General features: G+C 30.7%; 1 protein-coding gene and 1 long non-coding RNA gene across 3 annotated transcripts; both read right to left on the bottom strand.

The window, feature by feature from the left end:
• Positions 1 to 337: 337 nt before the first annotated feature.
• LOC141701443 (putative F-box protein At1g19160) lies at positions 338 to 1,528 on the bottom strand. The gene has a single exon (XM_074505094.1). The coding sequence runs from the start codon at positions 1,526 to 1,528 to the stop codon at positions 338 to 340; it is 1,191 nt and encodes a 396-aa protein (XP_074361195.1).
• A 22,395-nt stretch (positions 1,529 to 23,923) lies between these two features.
• LOC141701442 (uncharacterized) lies at positions 23,924 to 25,224 on the bottom strand. 2 transcript variants are annotated; one of them, XR_012566789.1, is made up of 4 exons: positions 24,940 to 25,224; positions 24,626 to 24,758; positions 24,122 to 24,420; positions 23,924 to 23,975 (listed from the first exon to the last, which is right to left on the bottom strand). It is a non-coding gene; the product is annotated as an uncharacterized LOC141701442 (long non-coding RNA). The 2 variants fall into 2 exon arrangements; XR_012566788.1 differs by lacking the exon at positions 24,626 to 24,758 and having other exon boundaries at positions 24,122 to 24,226.
• Positions 25,225 to 25,721: the final 497 nt, after the last annotated feature.

The following is a 25,721-nucleotide window of genomic DNA, read 5'->3' as shown; positions in this document are numbered from 1 at the left end:
CAAGTATGTTGATTAGAGAAAAACACCGTGCTAATTATATATATTAGAGTTGAACTCTTCTCATATGTTTCTTTCTTTGCTAGCCTATCATTTACTAAGGTTAGGCTTTTGAACAAAGAAGAAACTAAAGACTTTTGTATTTTAGCATAACTTGTCATAGATATAACATTAGAGATCATCAAAACCTCGCATAACTTAATAAACAATTGTAGTTGTTTGTTCAGATTAACATATAATAAACTGCATTCATGGTTAAAAATAGTAAATTTTGAGCATCCATAATATTCAGGGAACCGTCCAAAGCCAACTAAGAGAAAAATTATAAATTTCGCATTGTCTACTGCTGTGGGAACGGGGCTGCACCATCTCCGCATGGTCGAAGAGTGTTGGAATACGAATAAAAACACAAATCGTCCATTCCATATTGATGACAACCAATTATTTCAGCTCTTCTCACTTTAGTACTCATTATTCGATCACCGCTCAAAGGATATTTGTAAAGCTGATTGTCGCCTGTTGCAATCACCAGCAAATTTCCATTGATAACCGAAAACCCTGATATGGTTGGCTTCAAATCGACATACAATCCCATAGCCTTTGATCTAGATTTCAAAATGATCTTCCATTTGTTCGAATCAACATCTGTTAAAATCCATATGCTAAACACAAGTTTCATTAATTTGATTAAACATATAGATTCGGTACCAGTTCTTGGATCCTTAAATTTGAATACACCAAACTTGCAGCTACAATCAGTATCAAAAATACCCTTTCTTGCAGGCCTAGGAATTTTTAGAAATTTGGAGATAGAGCTCCTAATATTATAACTCACAATATATGGCCAATAAAAAGGACTGTTTTTTGCTATATACTTACCCCAATCTGACATAAAATGAATTGTTCCACCGTCATTTTTCAAATAAGCTGTCGATCCAAAATCAATACTCCTTGAACCAATCACCATTTCTCCGTACTCTTCCCAAACTTTTTTTTGTGGCCGGTATATTCTACATAACTTGGTGTTGGTATTCCAAACATCTTGGGAAAATGATCCGACATACATCAACTTATAATCATCCTCATGGTTGTAATCATCAATGTTGCATACAAGAATAAAACTGAAAGGAAAATCAAATTTGAAATCACTGGTTGGTTTGATTATTGGCAACCATGTTTTTGTGACAGGATTGCATAAGAAAAGTGGATATTCAGCATCCTCTAAATTTTTGCAACATAGTAGTCCGTTGTAGGATGCAATCATTGAGCCTTTGGTTGATAGGAACTCAAGGGAGGCGGAAGGAAAACCACAAAAAGATTTAGAAGTCTCGCACAGATAATTAAGTTGCAGACTAGTTGGTGCAGATTTTGGTTGGATAAAGAAACATGAATCTTCTCTACCCTCTAGATTCTTGCATTGTTTATTTGCAAGCAATTTCCAGGATAAAATTTCATGGCATTCTTTCGAAACTACACTAAATTTAAAAATTGATTTTGCTGGTAGATGAGGAAAGATTTCAAGGAGGTCCATTACTACAGCAGGCTAAGACAGAGAGATAGATTATTGAGTAATGGAGAGGAAATGAGTGACTGTTTAAAAGTTTGCAAGAAATATATGTTTTGTAACAAAACAAAAGTATATATTTATAGGATCGGGGGAGATACGCACAATTATATGAGATTCTTTTTTTAATTATGAGTTTTTCCTAATTTGTATTAGATTTAATGCAAAAATCTTTTTTTTTAATTCATGAAGCATTGGGTTTGAAAAATGTGAACAATACTCTTTTAGGAGATAGATTATTGTGTAATGGAGAGGAATGAGTGACTGTTTAAAAGATTGCAAAAGTTTACAAGAAATATATGTTTTGTAACATGAACAAAAGTAAATATTTATAGGATCCCTCGAAGATACACACCATTATATGAGATTCTTTCAATTATGAGTTTTTCCTAATTTGTATAAGATTTAATGCAAATATCTTTTTTTAAAACCATGAAGCTTGGGTTTGAAAAATGTGAACAATACTTGTTTAGGAAATAAAAAAAAGTAAGTTGTGATGAATAATTGATACTCAAATAATGATTTAATTTTTCTTATTTACCTATTTTAGTAAAAACTTATGTCAAAATTTAATTTTATTCTTTCATGATCCATCATGCATTCTTAGAAAATAAATATATAAATGAAAATTTTTATAATCAAGGAAAATCTTATATTTTTAAATATTCCCTCAATTAAAAGATTATTTAATTATCTTAAATTAGATAAATATTGAAAGCATAAAAAATTAAGTAATGGAGTCTTGTAAAATCATCAAGAATATTATTACTCAACCTAAAAGATAGTTAATAACTTATTAAAATATTATAGACCACCCATAAAAAATAATAATTCTAAAATATTAATATTATACATAACTTATTAAAACATTTCAATAAAAAATTACAAACTTGGCCATAACCCATATAATTTGTATAAGGCAGTAAAACTTGTGCTTCACTAATATTTAACCTCAATCACACTAGAATTATATTTGAATTATATATTTTAAATCATTTAAATTGTAGTTAAAATGAGTGAAATGTATTTAAAATTCATAAATAAACTTTTACCATTAATATTTCATTCAAATTGACTTAATTTTACATGATTTAAGAATCTATTAATGTATTTTTTCACAAAAAAAATCAAATATCAAACTTGTTTTCCAAACTGAAATCAATTATATTAAATTGTACTTAACACCTGGTATTTTGGAAGTGAAAAATCAAATATTTAAATTAATGAAACCAACCAGAAAAGCCAAAGAAAATATCCTCTCTTGCGGGAGGTCAGGAGTTCGACTCCCCGTGTGTGCGTATGTCAAGTTATATTACTAAAAGAAAAAAGGCTAAATTGGACCGAAAAAAATCGGTGAAATTTAGCTTAATTCGACCGCGTGCGGTCGTATTTAAAATTTAACTAAATTCGACCGATTTTGAATCGGTTGTAATAAAGGGAGTCGAATTTAGGAGTTCGGTCGTATTTAACTAAATTCGACCGGCTAATTAGGACCGGATGAATACAACTGCTTAAATTCGACCGCCCAAATTCGACCGAAGACGGAAAAATTAAAATGTTTGCTTAAAATTTAAAAATCTCGCTCAAAAGTTTGAATTTTCTGAAACTTTTTAACGGTACGATCCAAAATATAAATTCGACTTTATCCGGTCAAAATAGGGATTCTAAATTTAATTACCTTCGGTTGAATTAATTAAAACCAGTTTTTAAAAAAATCTCACCGGAAACTGGAAAATTTCCGGATTCCGGTGAGTTTGCCAAGATTTCGGTGAGTTTTCCAAGATTCCGAGCATATTCCGGTAAACCAATTAAACTCAAAACTTATTTCAAATAAACCACAAATACAGAATATAGATATAAACGAAGAATATGGACATAAACGTGTTGCACCAAAAGGATTCAGCAAAATATTACAATTAAATTAAATCTCAGTTGGGTAATTTCTGTCACTTTCCAAGAATATATTAATGAGTCAAGTCAATATAATCTCAAACTTTTATTGAGTCAATATAATCTCCCGATACGAACTCAAACCATAACCCAACAGCCCTGGTTACAGCAGTTGACAAACTATTTAGAAGGAAAATAAGTAAATATTTATTTGTTATTTACGAAGCCATAGTGAGAGAGGCAAGGCAAGCAAACAAGAACGAGTGGATTGAAGAGTGTGGTTCTGCTCATGAAAACTTGGAGCATAATTTCAGTTGGACTCACCGTAACTTCACTCCCGTCGGTATCGTCAGCAATACCTTCCTCGTCCCTGTTAATTTTGACATTATATTAACGTGAAATTCTAAGAATATCCCGCATAAATCTCAGCTCCGTGTTTCTGTCACTTCCCACTTCAAATCTCCTACCAACCCTCTACCCACCTCTCGACGGAGCCCCCAAATCCCCGGATATACATGCACACACCCATCCCTCGTATTTAAATCTCTCTCCCACATCTCTCTCTCTCCCATTCTAAATCTAGAAAATGCAGAGCTCTCACAAACTCCCCGCCCCTACCTCTCGCAAACTCTCCTCTTCGTTTCACAAGTTCAATTCATTCTTCGCACCTATTACCTTTAATCCTCTCGTTAGTTCTTCATCTTCTCATTATTTTTCATCAATCTCCTGCTCTTCTTCTTCATCGCCTCCACCTTGGATTTCGACTCCAGAGATTTCAATTAAAAGCTAATCTGATGACATTGGAGGAGAATATAATATGAAGGTGAGCGGAGGAGAGGATAATAGAGGTGGGAAAGTCGAAGTAGGAGGCAAGAGAAAAATAAAAATCGTAATGGGGTGAGGGGGTATGGAGATGTGAGGGAAGAGTGTGTTTGAGAGATGTAGGCGGCCAAAACTAATGGCTTTATGATGGTTTTATATAAAAATGATAAATAGCTAGGGTTTTTATATTAATGGGCTCGACCTTGACTTAATTTAAGCCATTATCAATTATAATTTTTTTATGATCTATATCTTATTGTTTTGTAAATTATTTTAATATTATTATTTTTCTCTAGAACTAAAATTTCACAAAATCTTATTTTAACAATACATTATTTTAAGAAAAAAGAGTAGAATCATGATTTTGGTTGATTTTATATTAAAATTCACCAATATTAGTGTGTAGTGAAATTTAGTATAAAGTTTAATTATATTTTATTGGTTAAAATAATCAAGCTCTAACGATTAAAAAATCTTTAAAAAATTTATATATTAGTTTTTTGAATTCAATTTAATATTTGTACGGTTGGATTTTTTATTATTTATTTTGAATATAAGGAACATTCTAGGTTTAGAAACCCCTAAATTTGATATATACATGTAATTTAGATTTAACTATTTAAATTAAATGATCCAACCGTATGAATGTCAATATATATATATATATTAAAGATATATCCAAAGTTTTAGATCAAAATAAATTTATTTGAATTGTCATTTAACACTCAAATATCAGTTTGACTAATATAGCAAACTAGTGTTTAGTCCTGAATTGGTGATTCAATTTTTTTTAAAAATATTTTTTATCGATCTTACCGTATAAATGTCAATAAATATATATTAGTTATATTACCAAAGTTTCAGACCAAAATGATATTTTTTAGTTTGCCATTTTAAAAGTCAAGCATGAGTTTGACTAACACAACTAACTAGTGTTTAATCCTAAATTGATGTTTCGATTTTTTCAAAAATATTTTTTATCCATCCAACCGTATGAATTTCAATAGATATATATATATATATATATATATATATTAGAGATATTACCAAAGTTTCAAACCAAAATAAGTTTATTTGGTTTTCCATTTTAAAAGTTAAGCATCAATTTGACTAGTAAACCTAACTATTGTTTAGTCCTGAATTAGTGTTTTGATTTTTTCAAAAATATTTTTTATCGATCCAACCGTATGGATGCTAATAATTATATATATATATATTAGCGATATTACCAAAGTTTCAGACCAAAATAATATTTTTTAGTTTGCCATTTTAAAAGTTCAGCATCAATTTGACTAGCACAACTAACTAGTATTTAGTCCTAAATTGGTGTTTCGATTTTTTCAAAAATATTTTTCATCGATCCAGCCTTATGAATGTCAATAGATATATATATTAGAGATATAACCAAAGTTTCAGATCAAAATAATTTTATTTGGTTTGCCATTTTAAAAGTCAAACATCAGTTTGACTAGTACATCTAGTCCTGAATTGGTGTTTCGATTTTTTTTAAAAAATAATTTTCATCAATCCAACTGTAAGAATGTCAATAAATATATATATTAGTGATAGAACCAAAGTTTCAACCCAAAATAATTTTATTTGGCTTGCCATTTTAAAAGTCAAGAATTAGTTTGACTAGTAAACCAAACTAGAGTTTAGTCGTGAATTAGTGTTTCGATTTTTTTAAAAATATTTTCATCGATCCACCCGTATGAATGTCAATAGATATATATTAGTCATATTACAAAAGTTTCAGACCAAAATAATATTTTTTTTATTTGCCATTTTAAAAGTCAAGCATAAGTTTGAGTAGCACAACTAACTAGTGTTTAATGTGAAATTGGTGTTTCGATATTTTCAAAAATATTTTTCATCGATCCAACTGTATGAATATTAATAGATATATATTAGTGATATAATCAAAGTTTCAGATTAAAATGATTTTATTTGATTTGCCATTTTGACAGTCAGGCATTAATTTGACTAGTCCAGCTATGTAGTGTTTAATCTTGAATTGGTGCTTCGACTTTTTTAAAAATATTTTTCATCGATCCAACCATATGGATGTCAATAAATATATATATTAGTAATATAACCAATGTTTCAAACTAAAATAATTTTATTTGGTTTTCCATTTTTAAAGCTGAGCATCAATTTGACGAGTACAATTAACTAGCATCAATTTTATTTTATTTATCAAATAAAGAAATTTGAAAATTCTTTTAGCGCATAATTTTTTTTTCAGGAACTAAATCTTTTTCTTTAATAACTAACATTTTTTTTTATGAAGAATTATAATTTTTGAAAAATTCTTAATACAACCGAATTCCACTGAAATATATGTTCGAAAAGGGAGGGAAATTTCCCTCACTTTTTAAAAATTTTAAAAGTGTGGGTAAATTTCCCTCCATTTTGAAATATAAAATTTGACCGAAATTAGTTGAATTTCGGAGTGTCAAATAAATTACTTTGCGGGAAAATTCCCTCCACTTTTTTATTAAGGGCTAAATTCGACCGAAAAATTTGGTCGAATTTAGGGGCTAAATTTGACCGATTTAGTTTCAAACCGTTTTAATTCAACCATTTTCGGTTAAAATTGGTTGTAAATACGACTGTTTGAATAAAATAATCATCTTTGTAGAATATAATTCGCAAAATATAACGTTTTGCAATATTTTTATGCTAAATTTTAGTTGCAGAACATAAGTGGTGTACAACAAAAAGGTGGTCTCCATACAACTTCAGTTTTTAAATAAAAATATCTATAATTCTTGTATTAATATTTTTTAATTTGGGGCTCTAACAAAATTATTGATAATTATTGAACATGTAAATTATGATTGAACATGTAAAATATGATTGAACATGTAAATTATGTAAACTTACAAGAAGATGTTAAACATGTAAATTATGATTGACTAATTCTTTTATTGATGAATGTTTTATCAAAAAGACTAAAAGAAAATATTAAAGAGTAAAAATTAGAGAAATTACTAAAAATACTAAATTTTGTAAGTTTTTTTTTCGATTTTACTATTTTGAATTTTTTATAAAAATACGGAATCAAGAAAAATCAAGCAAACATGCAATTACTCGAATTGAGATTTTTTGTTGCATTTGAGGTTGTACAGATTAGATGGAGTTGCAAAACTAGTCCAATGTTGCATTAGTTGAATACTGTATTTTTAAAAAACAAAAAATCAAAAAATGACTTATTTTTGCAAAAAAAAAATTTGTCTTCGATATTTTTCAAAAAAACTCTAAAAAATAATACTTATATACATTATTATGTTGAAGTAATATGTTGAAAATCAAATGGAGCATACAAATATGTCAAAACATTATTACGAAGATTACAAATAGAATAACTTATCATTCATTCTTATATCAACTGAATATCTTGATGTTTGGACTCACAGGCCAAGCAGGATGTTTGGCTTATCATACATACTTATATCAAACGAACATCTTGATTTTTGGACTCACAAACCAGGGTACAAAATAGTTTCAATACAATGTTGTGATGGATCGACAAAATCTAGAGTAATTTTTGATTAATTTTGCCTCGGGAAAAAATAAAATTACTAACAAAATGTGACCAATAACAACCCACCAAACTTGGCTACAGTTTGTAAAAGGGTTACAAACACAATTTTAAGGTTCGGTTTATAGATTAGAAAACTTGAGTACAATTTAGTTTAAATCCATACTTAACCCTAAAATTTTATCATGTTTGAAAAAAATGTCATTTATAGTTTGATTATTGATCAAGAATTTTAATGATGTGGATTATAGAATATATTGTGTGCTCGACGTGATAATATTACTGAGTATACTGTGTGCATCTTTAACAATTTATAAATATGTTGTGTATCTTTATATCATAGATATTATGAGTCATATTGCTAAACTATATTTTTGAAAAAGATAAAATTATATTTTGAGTTGTTTTGAGCGGTTGTATGGTAGTTGCTTATTGATTTTCGCAGTTTATTCTTCCAAAGTTTCATATTTTATGTAAGATCAATTAATTAGACAATACTGGAGTTCGGAGATCTTAAGTTTAGAGTAGAGTGATTTTGGATTATCAATTTTAGATGAGTTTTCATAATGCTCTTCCGTAATATTTATCTTTGTAAAAGACTTTTGACTTAATAAATTTTAGATAAAGATGATTTTGAAATCAAAATGCCCGACGAAGATTTTCTTGTTTGTGCTAGTGATGGTATATATTCCTATTTATTCAAGAGAGAAAGATTATCTTTAATGTGAAACAAAAATTAGATCAATCCATATCTTGAAAAGCCTTGCCAAAATTAGAAGAAGATCAGTTGGATGTGTTTGCTGGGTCCGGAAAAAAATATGCAAAATTAGCCAACTATTGATGGTTGAGGTTCAGATGGTTGGACATTAGGATATAATGTAGTGTATGTAACTGGATCATAGTTTATTAAGGCTTGTTTGATAGATATGAGAATTTGGAGGGGTCTCAACACAACCTTCTTAATATCAATAGATAATAAGTCATTAAAAGCTCTTTTAGCTAGTCTTAATGGAGGAATTGAGTTACTGGCTAATTGGGGCTTATTAGCACAACCAAAACTATAAATAAGTTGACAGAATCTAGCAAAGTAGATAGTATTCCTATCTTCTGTCATCCTATCCCCAATGAAGCCTAAATATTACTTGCATAATCAAATTCAGCCATTGGATTGCCAAAATGGATTGCCAAAATCAGCCATTGTTATTCTCTCATGGATTGCCAAAATGGTTCATAGGTAAACAACCAAGGTCTCTCCAGTTTCAACATACAACAATGATATTTAGCAAAAAAATATAGAGAAATGAGGTTATGCATGTTATTTTTGGTTTTATACTAATGGTTTAGAAAAAAAAATCAAAATTGAAATCAATACTCTTTTTCAATTTGGTTTAGTTTAATCTTACTTAAAATAGCTTAGAGTAAGAAATAAATCAAAATCATGACATCAATTTCAGTTTTGATATATGAAAAATGGGAGTGTGTACACCTATAAAGACTAACTCAGATGGTAAAAATGTATCTAAAAAATATATTCACAAAATGTCACTGAGTGCTATGAGATTTACAACAAAGAGTTTAAGATTTACATAGAGGCAACTCCTATTTTCTTCTAATGAAAGTTAACACTTTTTTAATTTAGAATTTAAGTGGAAGGAAGCTATTTATATTTGGCATACTTTTGTAAATTCTCAAACTTCACATGAGTGCAAATTTAAACTGCATTATTTTAAAATATGCTAAAATTGTAGAACATCATTTTGCATGTAAAGGAGAAGAAGTTCAAAGGTCATATGAAGTCCACCATTATAACAAGCCAAACAATGATAGAAAGATTTTGTTAATGAAATAATATGTATGAAACAAAAACATGTATTAAATCATACAAAATAAGCAAAAAAATGATCATTAACCATTAAAGTAAATTATAAATTGGGTTACTTAATTGCATGGATACGAATTCAGTCGATCAAATGTTCCATTAACCAATAAATTCGAACATGATCAATCAGTTTTATAGCTCGAACATGACGATACCGTAAAGTTATTGGCAAGCTTTGTCAAAGCTTCCTTAAGGACAGTTGGAGATGTCAAAGGTCATATGAAGTCCACCATTATAACAAGCCAAACAATGATCGAAAAATTTTGTTAATGAAATAATATGTATGAAACAAAAACATGTATTAAATCATACAAAATAAGCAAAAAAAATGATCATTAACCATTAAGTAAATTATAAATTGGGTTACTTAATTGCATGGATACGAATTCAGTCGATCAAATATTCCATTAACCAATAAATTCGAACATGATCAATCAGTTTTACAGCTCGAACATGACGATACCGTAAAGTTATTGGCAAGCTTTGTCAAAGCTTCCTTAAGGACAGTTGGAGATGCAAGCGTTATGCCACACTTTTATACATTTGGTTTCCGACAGGGAGAAAGCGTTCATCAAGATATTGTGAAAATTTATTGGAAAAGTTTATCAAAGAACAGTTGGAGATGCAAAAGTAGTGTACCAAATATTCTCAAGACATCAACTAGGTATAAAAGCGAGTTGGAGATGTAGTTATGAAGATAAACAAAAGCATGATTTTAATTAAATTTCAAAAAACTATAGAATCACAACAAAAAGTTCTAGTATGTGACTAATTGCTTAGGTGAAGATATTATGTATAATAATTTAAAGACATCTTGATGTTTTAAGAGAAGAATCTAATTGTCTCCATGAAAACACAACCTTAATTAATTTGAACTAACTTGTAGATTTTGTACCAGTTCTTGGATCCTTAAACTTGAATACACCAAACTTGCAGCTATAATCACTATCAAAAATACCCTTTCTTAACTTGCAGCTATAATCACTATCAAAAATACCCTTTCTTACAGGCGTGACGATTTTTAAGAATTTGGAGATAGAGCTCCTAATAATATAACTCACAATATACGGTGAATAAAAAAAAATTATTTTTTTCTATATACTTACTCCAATCTGAAAGAAAGTAAAATTATTCCATCATCATTCTTTTGGTAAGCTGGAGATGCAAAATCACTGATCCTTAAATTAACATCCATTTCCACATAACCTGGTATTGGTATCCCAAAAAGAACTCAATCCAACATAATCAATCGTATTGAATAGTAGACAACATAACATAGATGATTCTGAACGATCTTGGTGAAAACTGTTTGATCAGGTTTTCCCCAAGTATCCTAATAAATGGAACTTATCCAAGTCAAATGTAACAACTATAAATGCCAGAATTTCCCATCAATTTTTTTAACACTGTAGAATGAAATTATTGAGCTCGCACCGGGGAAAACTGGTAGTATTGAGGAGGATTTTTAGCAAATATCATATTTGAAAGCAGTGGTGTTGGAGAGTCTATGAGTTCACCCGCCAAGACACTTTGTGTTGCCACATTCTATGACTCAAGAATTAAATTGAATGGGTATGTGATGCCCAAGGGTGTGAGAATTAATTTTATGGTGTCGGAGACGGGGAGGGATCAGAAGGTGTGGTATAATCCAATAGAATTTATACCTGAGAGATTCTTGAATAAAATGGAGATGGTTTTTGATATAGATGAGAGTAAGGTAATGAGGATGATGCCTTTTGGTGCAGGGAGAAGGATACGTCGTGGCTTGGACTTGGCATTTCTCCATTTGAATTATTTTGTGGCTAATTTGGTTTGCTCTTTTAAAATGTAATGCTCCTGACAATATCCCTATTGATATATCCAAGAAGGTAGATTTCACTGTTGTCATGGAAAATCTCTACTTGCTCATATTTATCCTAGGGCATAATTGAAAGGCTGGTTATTATACCTTGATAAATTATGCATCTTCATGTTTGGACTATGTTTAGTTATGGTTTTTGTTGTTTGTATCAATGGTTCTTCTTTATGTTCGCCTCTTTCCTTTTCTTCTTCCAGTGACTCGGAACTTCAAAAAAAATATGTTTTAAAGGAAAAAAATTCACATTTCCTTTTAAAATTTATGTAACTAAGCTTTTTTAGACCAAAAAAAATATGTAGAGCTATTCAATTTGAGTTTTTTTTAGAGTACTTTATGTAACTCAGACTACTAAAAATATGTAGAGTTATTCAATTTGCTCTAATATAATTGAGCCTAGATTTATCCGAACAATCTTTCCGTGAAAAGAATACAATTGGGATTGTTATGAACCAGGTTGCTGGAGCTGCTCAAAAAATCTTTCAATGAAAGAATGTTGATAGCATCTGTAATAACATACCACAGTTAATTTATTGATCCATCTTAATCTTCGGTGGCCATCATCTGAATTGTCTTTTTCCTGCATCTGTTTGTTGGTTATGATATTAAGAGATCTAATGAACCAAATATTAGAGATCAATATTTATAATTTTTCTCAAATTCACCTGAGCCCTAATTCAATGCTTGTCTTTGGTTTAATTATACTCAGCTTATTCTGAAGCAGGTTTCTGGAAACAATTTTTTTCGTGAAAGGAATGTTATAAGGATCTCTAGTAGAAGACACAGTTTTACGTACACAACAATAAAATTATTGATCCATCTTATTCTTTGGTAGCCATCCTCAGAATTCTCTCTTTTCTGCATCTGCATTGTCTACTACGATATTAATAAATATTATGAGTGTTTGATCAATCTTAATATATCGTACCAGGAAAAAAATGTTTTTCTCAGAGTGTTTTATCAGTTGTTGAGCAGTTCACTAAGATGTACACACATTTGCTAGAATTAGACATCAGAAGTCTTTGAATGATTCAAAAACTTTTAAAAGTCTATTTTTATTCAACCTGGTAAGTACTGGGTCGTCTAAAACTTTATGGTTATAGAGAAAGGCCACAACACGATCTTATACTCCTCAACACTCCCTCTCAATCGTACAATACTTTTCATACTGATTGACCCGATAACATATATAACCTAACCAATACCAATACAAATAATTAAATTACATAAATAGGGGTGGAAGGACACGAACCGGAGTCCCTCCCTAAACTGAGCTCTGATACCATGCTAAGTAATCAGTCCATCTAAAACCTTAAGGTTGTAGAGGAAGGCCCCAACAGAATCTTATACTCTTCAACTACTAATAAAAATATTAGATACGACATCGGTGCTTAGACATCGGTATGTAATGCACCCGATGTCAAAAACTTGTTTAACATCGGTTTTAGAAAAAGCAATGTTAAAATCCTCTTTAACATCGGTTTTACATAATAACCGTTGTCTATGTTCAATTTTAAAATAATAACAAATTAATGTTTTTTTCACTTTAACATCGTTTATTTATGCTAACAGTTGTCTATAACCATTTCTAAAAAAATGACTAAATAAATATTTCAGTTCCCCCATTGAGTACCCAAATTTTCCCCCGTAACAAAAAGTTAAAAAATTATTTCCCCTTCCCCCTCTACATGCACACCCATACATCTCTATCTTTGTATCTATCTCCATCTTTATCTCTCTCCCTCTCTCCCCCAAACCCCGACTCACACATCAGGGCTCTCTCTCCCTCTCTCAAACTCGTGGCTCTCTCTCTTTGCTCTCTCTCTCTCAAACCACAATTGCAATTCTCTCTCAAACCTCCACTCTATCTGAAAAATCTTGATTCTCTCTCTCAAACTTCATCTCCTCCGGCTCTCCTCTCTCTCTCTCTCTCTCTCTCTCTCTCTCCCTCTCTCTCCCTCTTCCTATTTCTGTCTCTCTGTGTCTCCTTTCTTACCTGCACCTTTCTTGTAACACCCAATTTAAACCTAATACGAAATCATTGAATCAAGATCTTGGTGGAAGCTTCAATTTATGTAAAATCAATTGGTGAAGGTTAGATTCTGGCCTGGGTGAAAGCGATTGACGATGGTTTGAAGAAAAGGAAGCAGTTTTCTGTTACAAATCGGGCTAGAAATTGGTGGTCTTATTTAATTTAGTAGCTTAAATCGAGCCGAGAAAGCAAATTTTTGGTTTGATTATGTTTGTAAATTTTAAATTTGTAATCAAAATTTTATATTTTTATTTTTATGAAGCTTTTGTTTATAGATCTGAAGCTTTGGAGCTTGAAACCAACCTTCAATCGGTAACATATCTCTCTCTTTTGGCTTTATTTACCTCCATTGTGTATTTTATATATTTGTCGGTGTATATTTATATTTGTATGTTCAGTTTTGTTTATTCTATTATGTTCTGCTTTTAAGTTTAGGTGTTAAAAAAACAAAGAAGGATACAAAGACATGGATCTTCTTCAAGTTCTGTTGGTTCTTTTAGATTTACAGTGGTATTGAGAAGTGGTGTATGAAGGTACAACATTGAGAAACCATTAGAAAAGAAAGAGGCAAGCCGATTTTAATATTCATTGTTAGTTTTCTAATAGAAGACACTAATGTATGTTTGAATGTTAGGTGGATTTGACACTGCTCATTCCGTTGCTAGGTAATTCTGATACAGGACTATATTATAATATATATGTTTTACAGGAAGAAGTAAATGGACCCATAGCAGCAGTTCTTGAATAAACTGTTTGGCGTACTTGCTACCTGGTTATCTGTAAGTCTCTGTGTGGCTAGTTTGTTTGTTGTCAAGAGCACATATATAATTATTTATGAGAAGATCTAGCATTACAACATCGTCTTTTTATTTTCAGTATGCAAATTTTGTTTTAGATTTTGATTTCTGTAGTAGAATAATGAATAATCTATCTAAAAATATAGCACTGAAGACGTGCCTAGCCTTCAACTAAATAATGGGACTGATGGGTGTGGAGGCGTCATATTGTAAGGTGTTAAGCATGTATCAAGAAGAAAAAAAAGAAAAATGTTGAATTAAGCAATATAACTTAAAATGGTCACCTGCTGGTCAACAATGAGTTGATGACAATCAAACAAAAATAATGTTTTAAGCATTATTATAATATTGTAAACTTGTTATCATAAAGTTTACTTGGATTCTATATACTTTAACTAATTAAACTAAATAACAGATGCTAGATTTTACACTAACAATCATATTAACATAACTAACACTAGATTTTCTGGTACTCATGAAAATGAAATATATCAATTGCTCTTCCCTCTAATAAAAGCTCTAAGCGGAAAAAACTGATAGGCTTAATCTTCAGACCAATGCACTGAGCTCTATATAATTTATCGGTAAGCCAAATACAGGAAGCTTATCTGCCATCTTTTACAGAATTAGTTGCAACAGGCTCAATCTTCAAACTAGTGCACTAAAGGCTACACATAATTTATTTACTGGTTGAGAATGCCATTTGCAGGAAGCTTATCTCCGATTTTTTACAGAATTTGTTGCAACTGACAGGAAATCAAACACGTTAATGTGATTATCAGAGACTTGTTTCAGTGGCACTTCATGTAGACATCTTTTTTGCAAAAAAAATGTGAGGATTCTGTTTATGATAGGCACTACTATGAGAAGCAATCATCCTAGTAAGACAAGTGCAGAACTAAATGGAACCCGAGTACCTGACTATATCGGTACTCTTTGCAACCTCTAATGCAATTTTATTTAATCTTTTATATTTTGAATTCTGTTGTAAAACTCATACTTTCTACATAAACGTTTTTAAAATGCATAAGATTATAGATTTCGAAGGCATTGTCTAATATTACAGTTTTGACAACAAAATAATCATCCTGAACAAATTGTGTTATATATTTGGCCACAACAAGACTTTCCCGACCCTCCTACATCACAAAAAAGTATGGAGCACTAATTTATAAACGAAGAGTTTGAGATTCACCAAATATAGGCATCAAAATTAAAATACCAATTCAGGTCCATCAAACAAGCAATTCGTGGTTCAATCATTTCTAGAGAGCCGGTTTTGTTCATCTTCAACATTGGCACTGAGCTCCAATGTTAATATGATTATTAGTGTAAAGACTGAAGAGTCAGTATAATGACATACCGCATATGTTTCTTATTTTTTAAAAAGGCATAATGACTGTTCGAAAGTGATGGTTAGCATATTGTTTAAGTTCACTGTAGTATTTTTGCAAGTTATCCTCCATGTTGGGTCAACTTCCATATCTGATTCACAGCGAATTGTGCTCCTTAGATCTTGAACTTTGTTATGAAGCAGGTTTGATCCTATTTTCACTTTGTTTGGTACCTTATAGTAACTTCCTTTTCCTTCAGGCAACATATTGTTCTGTGCAGATTTTGACTATTGCATTATTGCATGAAATCAATAAAGGGAGGAATTCCACGTGGTTTCCTTATCTATAGCATTTGCCACAAAGTTACGACATATTGGCAAGTTTTAGTCCACTTGAAACACAAGCATTGCAGGTTCGCTTCTATCTGCTAACTATCAATTTATGAATTACAAGTGAAACCTTAATAAGTAGTTATAGTACAAACCAGTCAGTGAGCACTGTGACGACTCAGTGCGATTGACAGATGGCGGGTGTGAAAAAGATATGGGATCATATTGCTTCTATGCTAAAAACAGCTATAGGAAAGGAAAGCGTGTAAAATATAAAGGCTCTCACTTTATGTCGTACTATATAATATAAGCAGGCCTTGTCTGTTAAGAAAATGATTTTAAACTCTTTCATGAATTTAAGTTATGCGGATGCATTTACATGTTCATAGTGCATCTTGAACTACTTTAAACTCGCCATTACACACACCCGATTTCAGCGCTGGGTCAGGTTCAGTAGTTGTCCTGCTGTAATGCAACTCACATTATCTGCTAATTTTCCTTTAATGATAAAGGAAGGTATATGAAGCTTATGATGCAACTCTTCATAACTTTGAAAGAGAAGTTTTGTTCTTTATTTTCAGTAATAGCTAATGGGCCTAGTAAAGGAAGATCATAAAAATCCAAAAATCATTGTCTAGGTAATAAATTTCTCTCCACTGTTGAGTCAATTGTAGCTACAGCTTCACTTAAACGTTTATCTTTAATATTTTCAGAGGAAAAAATCAGAGGGTTAAAGTTGTTGGATCAAACGGACAAGTAAATGACACTGATAGGTAATTGATTCAGCATGAATTTGCAAAGGCCTTCTGTCTATGACTTCTAATTCATGTATCAAGGTCTATCAGTCACTGATTTAGGTATCATCATCCTGCAGGGTTGATTTGCTGCTCTTTGGTTTGATCATGCAGAAGTCAGACTCTTATTTAGTTTGTCGGAATTGGGTTAATTGGCTAAATTGGATGGAGTTGTCGGAATTTAAGTATAGGGTACTTAAAAATTAGTATAGTATGAGTTGGCTAATGGAATGCTTGTATTTTATTTGAAATGTACGTATAGTATGGTATGAGTAATATTTTTGTATTAGACTTGTAATTTGTATGAGTATCTTTATATTTCTGTTTGGATATTTTTTGTTGGGATGTTGAATTATTTTGGTTCCCTGTGGCTACAAAATGTACCAGGATGGCATGCGATTTACAGAACATTAACATCACAATGGTACATGTAAATCGATGTAAAAATGTATAAAAGACATCATATAAAATAATATTAAACAAAAATGAACTAAAAAACCAATGTGAATTAGTCATTTGACATCGGTTCTGAAAAACTCAATGTATTTTATGTCAAATAAAATCGGTTAGAGAAATTGGCCGATGTTAAACAAAAGATTTAACATCGATTTCGTGAAGAACACGCATGTATTATCCATCATTTCACATTGGGGGGCTAATTTAACCGATTTCTGATGAAACATTTCACATCGGTCAACTAATCTAACTGATGTCCGATCTGTAATTTCACATCGGTTTGTTCGAAAGTATTTTAATAAATGGCTTTTATAGCTTGTATGTTTCATATTTTAATGGATAAATACCTCATAATATACCTATATTCACATAGAAATACTATAATATAAGCTGAAATTTGTTGCAAAGACATCACATTTAATCTTAAAACAGATCTATAGCACTGTAATAGACATCGGTTGTTAACCGATGTCAAAGGCTGATGATAATTAACATCACACGCGAAGACATCAGTTTAGTTTTTTTTTCACATCGGTTCTAAACCGATGTCTGATCTCATATTTCTAGTAGTGAACATCACCAACCATATTAACAATAACTATGTTTTAATGAAGAGATCAATCACAGTAAAAAATCTGATTACATTACATTCTTATGTGGATTCTTTGCCTCAGTAGACGATCTTACAACACTAAAATATAAAAAAAAATAAGTAATAGAGAACTGAACGTCAACAGCTAACTTGCTTAGCAATAATTCAGCTTTGATTCTACTCCTCTTTCTCATTCTTTGGTTGGCCAGATCTTCTATGACAAATTGCACACCTGGACCACGACAAAATCCAGACCACTTTCCTTATGACCTTATGACTTGTGAGAAATTCCTTAAAGGGTAAGCAAAGGAAAAACCCTAAAATTACATTCAAGTATGATCAGATTCTTGGGCAATTATGTTCATGAAGAATTTGTAAAATCTTAGTTCGATTTTACAAGTAAATTCATTGAATTTGGGTAGGTGAATTTGCATAGGTAACATGTCAAAGAATTGAAGTGCATGCTGACAAAAACCAAGACATGGGTTTTCTTGAAAATTAGGATTGCATTAGCATGAAAACTCATCACCTAAGCTCCGTGTCACTACAACAAATTTAGGCATTTACCACGGCAAACTTACGACGGAAAAAAGTGTGCGCCCAATTTACAACGGAAAAAGTAAAAGGTCGTAAATTTTTACGATGAAACACAAAACATCGTAAATATTTGTGACGATTTCAATATTTCGTCATAAGTTAATTATTTTATTAAAAATTTAACTTGAAATTAAATAAAAAAATATTCTGCCAAATTTACGATAAAATATTTGCGATGGAAAAGATCAGATCGTTCAATTTACTACGGAAATGAGAATTCGTCATAAGTTATCAAAGAGGGAAATTCAACCTTTCCCCAAAATTTTGGCGGCAAATTTGACCTTTCTCCAATTTTTTACAGCCAATAATTTATGATGAATTCCGTCGTAAATTAGAACATGAATTTTGAAATTTTCAATTTTCAAAAATATTATTTCATAATCCAACCATATTAATGTTAGCATTTATTTGTTTGCTGACATTTAAGAAATTTCAGAAAAAAATAAATATTTTGATAAAATTATTTAATAAGAATATATCACTAATATATATATATATAGTCATCCATACGGTTGAATCAATGAAAAATATTTTTAAAATAATCGAAACACAATTCAGGACTAAACAGTAATTTGTTGAACAAGTCAAGCTCATGCTTACTATTAAAATGATAAACCAAATAAAATTATTTTGATATGTAACTTTGGTTATATCACTAATATATATATATATGTGTGTGTGTATTTATATCTATACGGTTGGTTTGATGAAAAATATTTTTAAAATAATCGACACACAAATTCAGAACTTAACACTAGTTAGTTTTACAAGTTAAACTCATGCTTGACTATTAAAATGTTAAACCTAATAAAATTATTTTGAAATGTAACTTTAGTTATATCACTAATATATATATCTATTGACATCTATACGGTTGAATCATTGAAAAATATTTTTAAAATAATCGAAACACCAATTCAGGATTAAACAGTACTTAGTTGTACTAGTCAAACTGATGCTTGACTGTTAAAATGACAAACCAGATAAAATGATTTTTATATAAAATTTTGTTTATATCACTAATATATATATATATATATATATATATATATATTGACATCTATATGCTTGGATTGTCGAAAAATATTTTTAAAATAATCGAAACACCAATTCAGGATTACGCAGTAGTTAGCTATAGTAGTCAAACTGATGTTTGACTGTTTAAATGGCAAACCTATTAAAATAATTTTGACATATAATTTTGATTATATCACTAATATATATATCTATTAATATCCATACGGTTGGATCGTCGAAAAATAATTTTAAAAAAATTAAAACACCAATTCAGGATTAAACAATAGTTAGCTGTATTAATCAAACTGATGCTTGACTGTTAAAATGACAAACCAGATAAAATGATTTTGATATAAAATTTTGGTTATATCACTAATATATATATATATATATATTGACATTCATACGGTTGTATCGTCGAAAAATATTTTTAAAATAATCGAAACACCAATTCAGGATTAAACAGTAATTAGTTGTACTAGTCAAACTGATGTTTGACTGTTAAAATGGCAAACCAGATAAAATAATTTTGATATGAAATTTTGGTTATATCACTAATATATATTTATTGACATCCATATGGTTGGATCGTCAAAAAATATTTTTAAAATAATCGATACACCAATTCAGGATTAAATAGTAGTTAGTTGTACTTATCAAACTGATGCTTCACTGTTAAAATGCCAAACCAGATAAAATGATTTTGATATAAAATTTTGGTTATATCACTAATATATATATCTATTGACATCCATATGGTTGGATCATCGAAAAATATTTTTAAAATAATCGAAATACCAATTTAATGTGGTAACATGTACTAGTCACCACTGGTTGATTATTAAAATAGCAAACCAAAACAAATTATTTATTTTTTTGAAAATATTGGTATATCACTAATATATACAGATCTTGATATTTGTACGATTTTAACTTAAATTATTTACTGTAGTACGCATGTATTAATGAGAGAGCGGGTACTTACTTCATTATATTTATTTAGAATTTCAAAATGATTGATACTAAAATAAATTATAAAATAAGAAGAACATTATTTTAGTGCGGCTTAGTAAATTAGTTTTAATAATTTTTTGATAAAAAATTGGCTGCAAATATAAATGATTTAGACATGTATTTGGAAATAAAAAATGTTCAAATTTACAATCAAATAAATACAATTATATTGAAAGATTCAAAAGCCCAAACATAGCCCATTATGAAGCCCAAGTTGAGCCACCCACTAGCCCAATCAAGAAATCCTAATTCATTTGTATACACAATTCCATAAAACCTATCATATGTTCTCTCATTCTGCCTCTTAACAAACATTCACCCACTTTTTCTAAAACTTATGCGGCGCCTTTCTTCTCCCCCAATTTTGAATTCAATCCTCAATAGTGTAGATAATGGTGTATATGTGGGGATACTTTCTTGGAGCTTTGTCGGCGAGGTCGTCATTTTTGTATCCTGTAGAAGTCGCCGGTAGAAGTTGCATGGCCTCCGATGAGTGGCGCCGGAAGTAATTGGAAGGATGTTTGTGGCGGTGCTTGTGGATTCACTACAAGCACGCTAGTGGTTTAATCAAAATTAATGGCGTCCCAGCCGAGCTCGTACAGCGGAAATCCTCCGTTATAAAATTTTGAGCCGAGTTTCATATTTTATTTTTAGATATCGTGATATATTATTTGTTTCTTTGTTAAGGTTTGTAGATTGAACAAGAATATAGCTTTATTTTCCGATGTTTTGTTTGGTTCAGAAATGGCCCCGTTTGTGTAATATTAGAACTAATGATTTGTTGGTAATATGATGTTATGTTAGTTATGTACTGTAGAAGTAGTTTTGATTTGTTTGGTGTGCATAAACGAGCTGAAAAACACTGATTTGAACTTGGTATGGTTTGCCGAAAAATGGAAATCTCACCGGAATCTGGATTTTTTTCATTTTTTTGGCGAGATTTTTTTTAGTGCAAGTAGCTAACATACGACGATATGTTTCGTCCTAAGTTCATAACATACGACAATATATTATGTCGTAAGAAAGATTTAATATTTTATTGAGTATGTGGACCCCTACTTCCTAATTTGAGACACAATTTTACACTACAAGGAAAACAAGCTTCAACAACGGTTTATGTCCGTTGTCTGATACCCTATTTTCCCGTTGACTATTGAGCCGCCGTCTGTTAGTTGGATCAGACAACGGCTAAAAAACATTGTCTGAGATTATACAGACAATGATTATGGATTAAGCCCGTTGTATTACATCCAGAAAAGACAACGTTTTTTGCTTGTTTTCGTCGTAACAAGCGACATTACTCAAGGGTTCTCAGAAACTCAGAAAACCGTTGTGTAAGGTATAACATTAAAGCCAATCCTACAACACTTATTGTTGTATAAACGTTGTTGTGTATTCAGATAGACAACAAAAATGAAATTGAGCTCGTAGAACTCTTGTAATAAATTTCTACACACAACAGTTTTGGATTTTAATGTATGGCATGATCAGATACTTACAACTGTTTATTTGTCCAAACGTATTGCATGAATACCTTTGATACAATATCTTAATATTATATAGACAATGGTTTACTAGTGTTGTGAAAGTTAATTTTGCACCAAAGTTTTGTGTTCGAAAGCATTGTTTTAGTATTAAAGACATGATATTTTAATGAAGCTTGGTTCTTAAAAGCGTTGTCTTTCACAAAATATAACAAGTAATCAAATGAAATTAACTTTGCAAATCTAAACAAAAGTTCTAAAGTTAATCCATGATCGAAAATTACAACAACATAGTTATACAAAAGCTAAAAGCATATTGATATCACTGCCTTCATGAGTCTAAGATTTCTACTAAAAATTAAAGAAAATATAGAGTCTACAAGGATTTGATGTTGGCTACTCAGAGCTCACTTGGCCTTTTCAGGTTCTCTTCACGTTTTCCGCAAGAGCTATGTTGTCCTTGCAATATCATTACAGCTTGTGATAGACAATTTCCCAATCTGGAGAAAACAATCTTCAAAATAAATCGACAACCACTCTTAAGTTAATATTCTTTTCCTTTCTGCATTATAAGAAAAACAAAGAACTGGATCTCTTAATATAGAGTGAAATCAAACCAAGACGTAATAGAAAATAAACAAATGCCCATAGTGTCACCTGGCTCACTTCCATGAAGAGACTGTCAATGTCCTGCTTTGTAAAGATACCACCTTTCCTCGCAGTTTCTCTTGGTGAAGATTGGGAGGTCCTGCTTGTTACAACTTCATCTTTTCCTCTTTTGTCAACCTCCTTTTTCAAATCATCTATCCCGACAATCTGTAGAGAAAGTCGAAGTACACATAAAATTCACTTAAAATAAGATTGACAAACTACATGCTAGGTTCTCAAAATTTCCAAATAAAAGGAGGCCACAAACATATACAGAAGGGAATTTGTAAACCAGGGCACATAGATTTGTAAAGTAATCCATAATTATGCTTCTTTTTTCGTAAATAGTTCAGCTGCTTTGTAGCTAGCTGATTACCTAAAAATAGTTTCAAAAACCCTTAAAATAAACGTCCATATTTCAACATTTAAGGTTACAGACACTACTACAGAAACGTACAGTACTACTGGCATAATGTTCTCCCATCAGTACATCATTTGAAAACACCTGTTCAACACATCATCATTAGTGTTGCTAATAATTCAGTACATAGACTTCTTAAGCTACATTGCTACGTCATACCTTCACTTGTACACTGAACTTATGAAGTAAAAGCGATACATATTATTTTGCCTAAGAAATAAGAACTCCCTTAACACTATAATATAACAACTTATATTTTTCTTTCACGGATATTTTCTACGCATAAAATAAATAAATGTTATACTTTATGGGGGAACTGAACTTAAAATTCAGGGGACACAATTATGAATATTGTTAGCTGAGTGGGAGAACAATACGAACTGCAGGATGCAAAAGAGCTAGTCACACTAAATCTATATACATTATTAACAAGAATAATTTGTTATGTACATTCTCCAAAAGTGAAATATCAGGAATTCTATAAAAATGTATCCCCACGGGTGCTCATAGCTCTTAAGTCGCAATCCAGACTGCACCTTAATCAACTTATGCTCCAGGAGAACAAATAAGCCTGCTAGATTAACTATACCTACTGGTAGACACTACTAGTAACATATCTTGTTTTGTTCACTAGTTGAATAAAAAGAAACCATCTGCCATTGCAAAATCATTCAACAGTTGTCTCAAGACAGATCATTTTTATATCACAATTTCAATCTTACTAGTTACTAAATGAAGTCAACTAAGAACTAGACTATTTCTTTAATATCTTAACTGGCGAGAAAATTTTAGAAATGAATAACAAATGAAAGATACAAGTAAAGATGTGATACAGTTCAGGCCATATCATACAGTTTCGTATTTGAGTAGTTTCAGTCTCTTCCTTCTTTGTTTGTCATTCTGAAATTCCTGTTTCATGACCACAAGTATAAGGGGTTTAGCATGCTAAAAGCTAATACTGATGACTGTTTTGACTTTTTATGAAGCAAATGAATAGGAGTAATGATACCGTAACATAGAAGCGGGAAGATTGAAAAAAATAAAGAACAACCAACCTCATACATTACTTTCTTATTGACTGGTGCAGTGTTGTCACAAAGAAGCCACTCAATGGTTGCTTTCAGTTTTAAGAACTCGCCCTCACTTTCGTCATCTACGGACTATAAAATTAGAATCAATCAGCAATTGCAAGATAATCTCTGTTGCTTTAATTTAGTTTACCAACTCAACCATGAAAAAAGCATAAAAAGTTAAGAAATTGTAATAAAACCACAAACTCAAGAGCATTGGGAACATAAGGCCCGTCGAGAGTTTCCAAATTATTGAACTACATTATACTTCAACTAGCTAGAACCTGCAAAAAAACAAAAAAACACTTTAATATACTTAACATTTTTCTTGGTACTTAATATACTTTGATTATGATTTTGTTTATGTCCGATTCAGTACATATTTAAACCCATTAATTTACAATGTTAAGTATTATCTAAGTAAATATATGTTCGGATTTTCTTCTTGTGTTCTAGTATATTTAGTGTAAAAAAGAGGATTGTAGGTACCTTGTCACCAATAACAATTTGCACCGTACTAGAATCAGTATATGTGGTGGATACAACTTGGAACATTATAGAGGAATCAGCTACTCCGTAAATTACAGTAATTTGTATTCATCTATCGACCTACAAATACAAGCTAAAAGAACAGGGTGAGAGACAAAACAGAGCTCCCTAACCATAAAGGAAAAAGGAAAAATATACAACAGAAATCGGTTTTTAACTAATTAAAACACACACCAATAAAAACCCCCAAATTCAATATATAAGAATTCAATACAAGGTAAACAAAAAACAAAAAAAACAAGACAAGTAAATACCTTTCGCTTAACAAATCGAACAATGGTTTGTGTTTGAGAATCTAGCTTTTGAATAAATTAAGTTGGGGTTATTCCTTAAGAGACCTGGTTTTCAATTTGAATTGAAAGAGATGAGAGTTTAGAGAAAATTTGACATGGATAAAATAGGGTTCTAATAGCAAAGACGGTGACATATTGAGGTGGAGAAAAATGGGAGATAGAGGAGTTAGGGGAGAGGCTGGGAGAGGGAAAGAGCAGCTATGAGAGAAAAAGATAGAGCGGCCCATATTTAGGGTTATGGCCGTAGTGTTTGTGAGAGATAAAAGGGGGATTTGTAATTTAAGGGGGAACTGAAATATTGACAAAGGGGGATGAAACAATACGAGGGAATTTAAAATAATTTACTAAATAAAAACTTTAAATTTAGGTGATAAAGGAAAAAAATAATAATTTTTGATTACATGTATTGTTAGAAAATTTAGTTATTTTTATTATATGTTTATGAAACAGAATTAAAATTAATTTCAAGATCTTAATATTACGCATATTTAAGCAATCTCATTTAAAAAAATAGTGCTCCTACTAGATTTTTTTGTTGTTCAGGTGTAACGTAAAAATTTTAAAATACTTTTAAATAAATAAAATCACTACATCAGTACCATTGGAGCGTTAATCGGGGATGAGTATGGTGTTCAAAAGTAGTGCTTTTACAAGATTTTATATTCCTTTCATTCAAGATAAATTTGAAATTTTTTAATAATTTTTAATATGAATGAAATGAGTATATCTAAACATCTTGTACC

Source organism: Apium graveolens, unplaced genomic scaffold, assembly GCF_009905375.1.
Source record: "Apium graveolens cultivar Ventura unplaced genomic scaffold, ASM990537v1 ctg3847, whole genome shotgun sequence".
NCBI lineage: Eukaryota > Viridiplantae > Streptophyta > Magnoliopsida > Apiales > Apiaceae > Apium > Apium graveolens.
The sequence above is the reverse complement of the archived record's forward strand: the minus strand, read 5'-3'. Positions and strand labels throughout refer to the sequence as shown.

Coding starts and splice junctions, on each gene's coding strand:
- LOC141701443 (XM_074505094.1), bottom strand. CDS start 1,528: ATGGACCTCCTTGAAATCTTTCCTCATCTACCAGCAAAATCAATTTTT.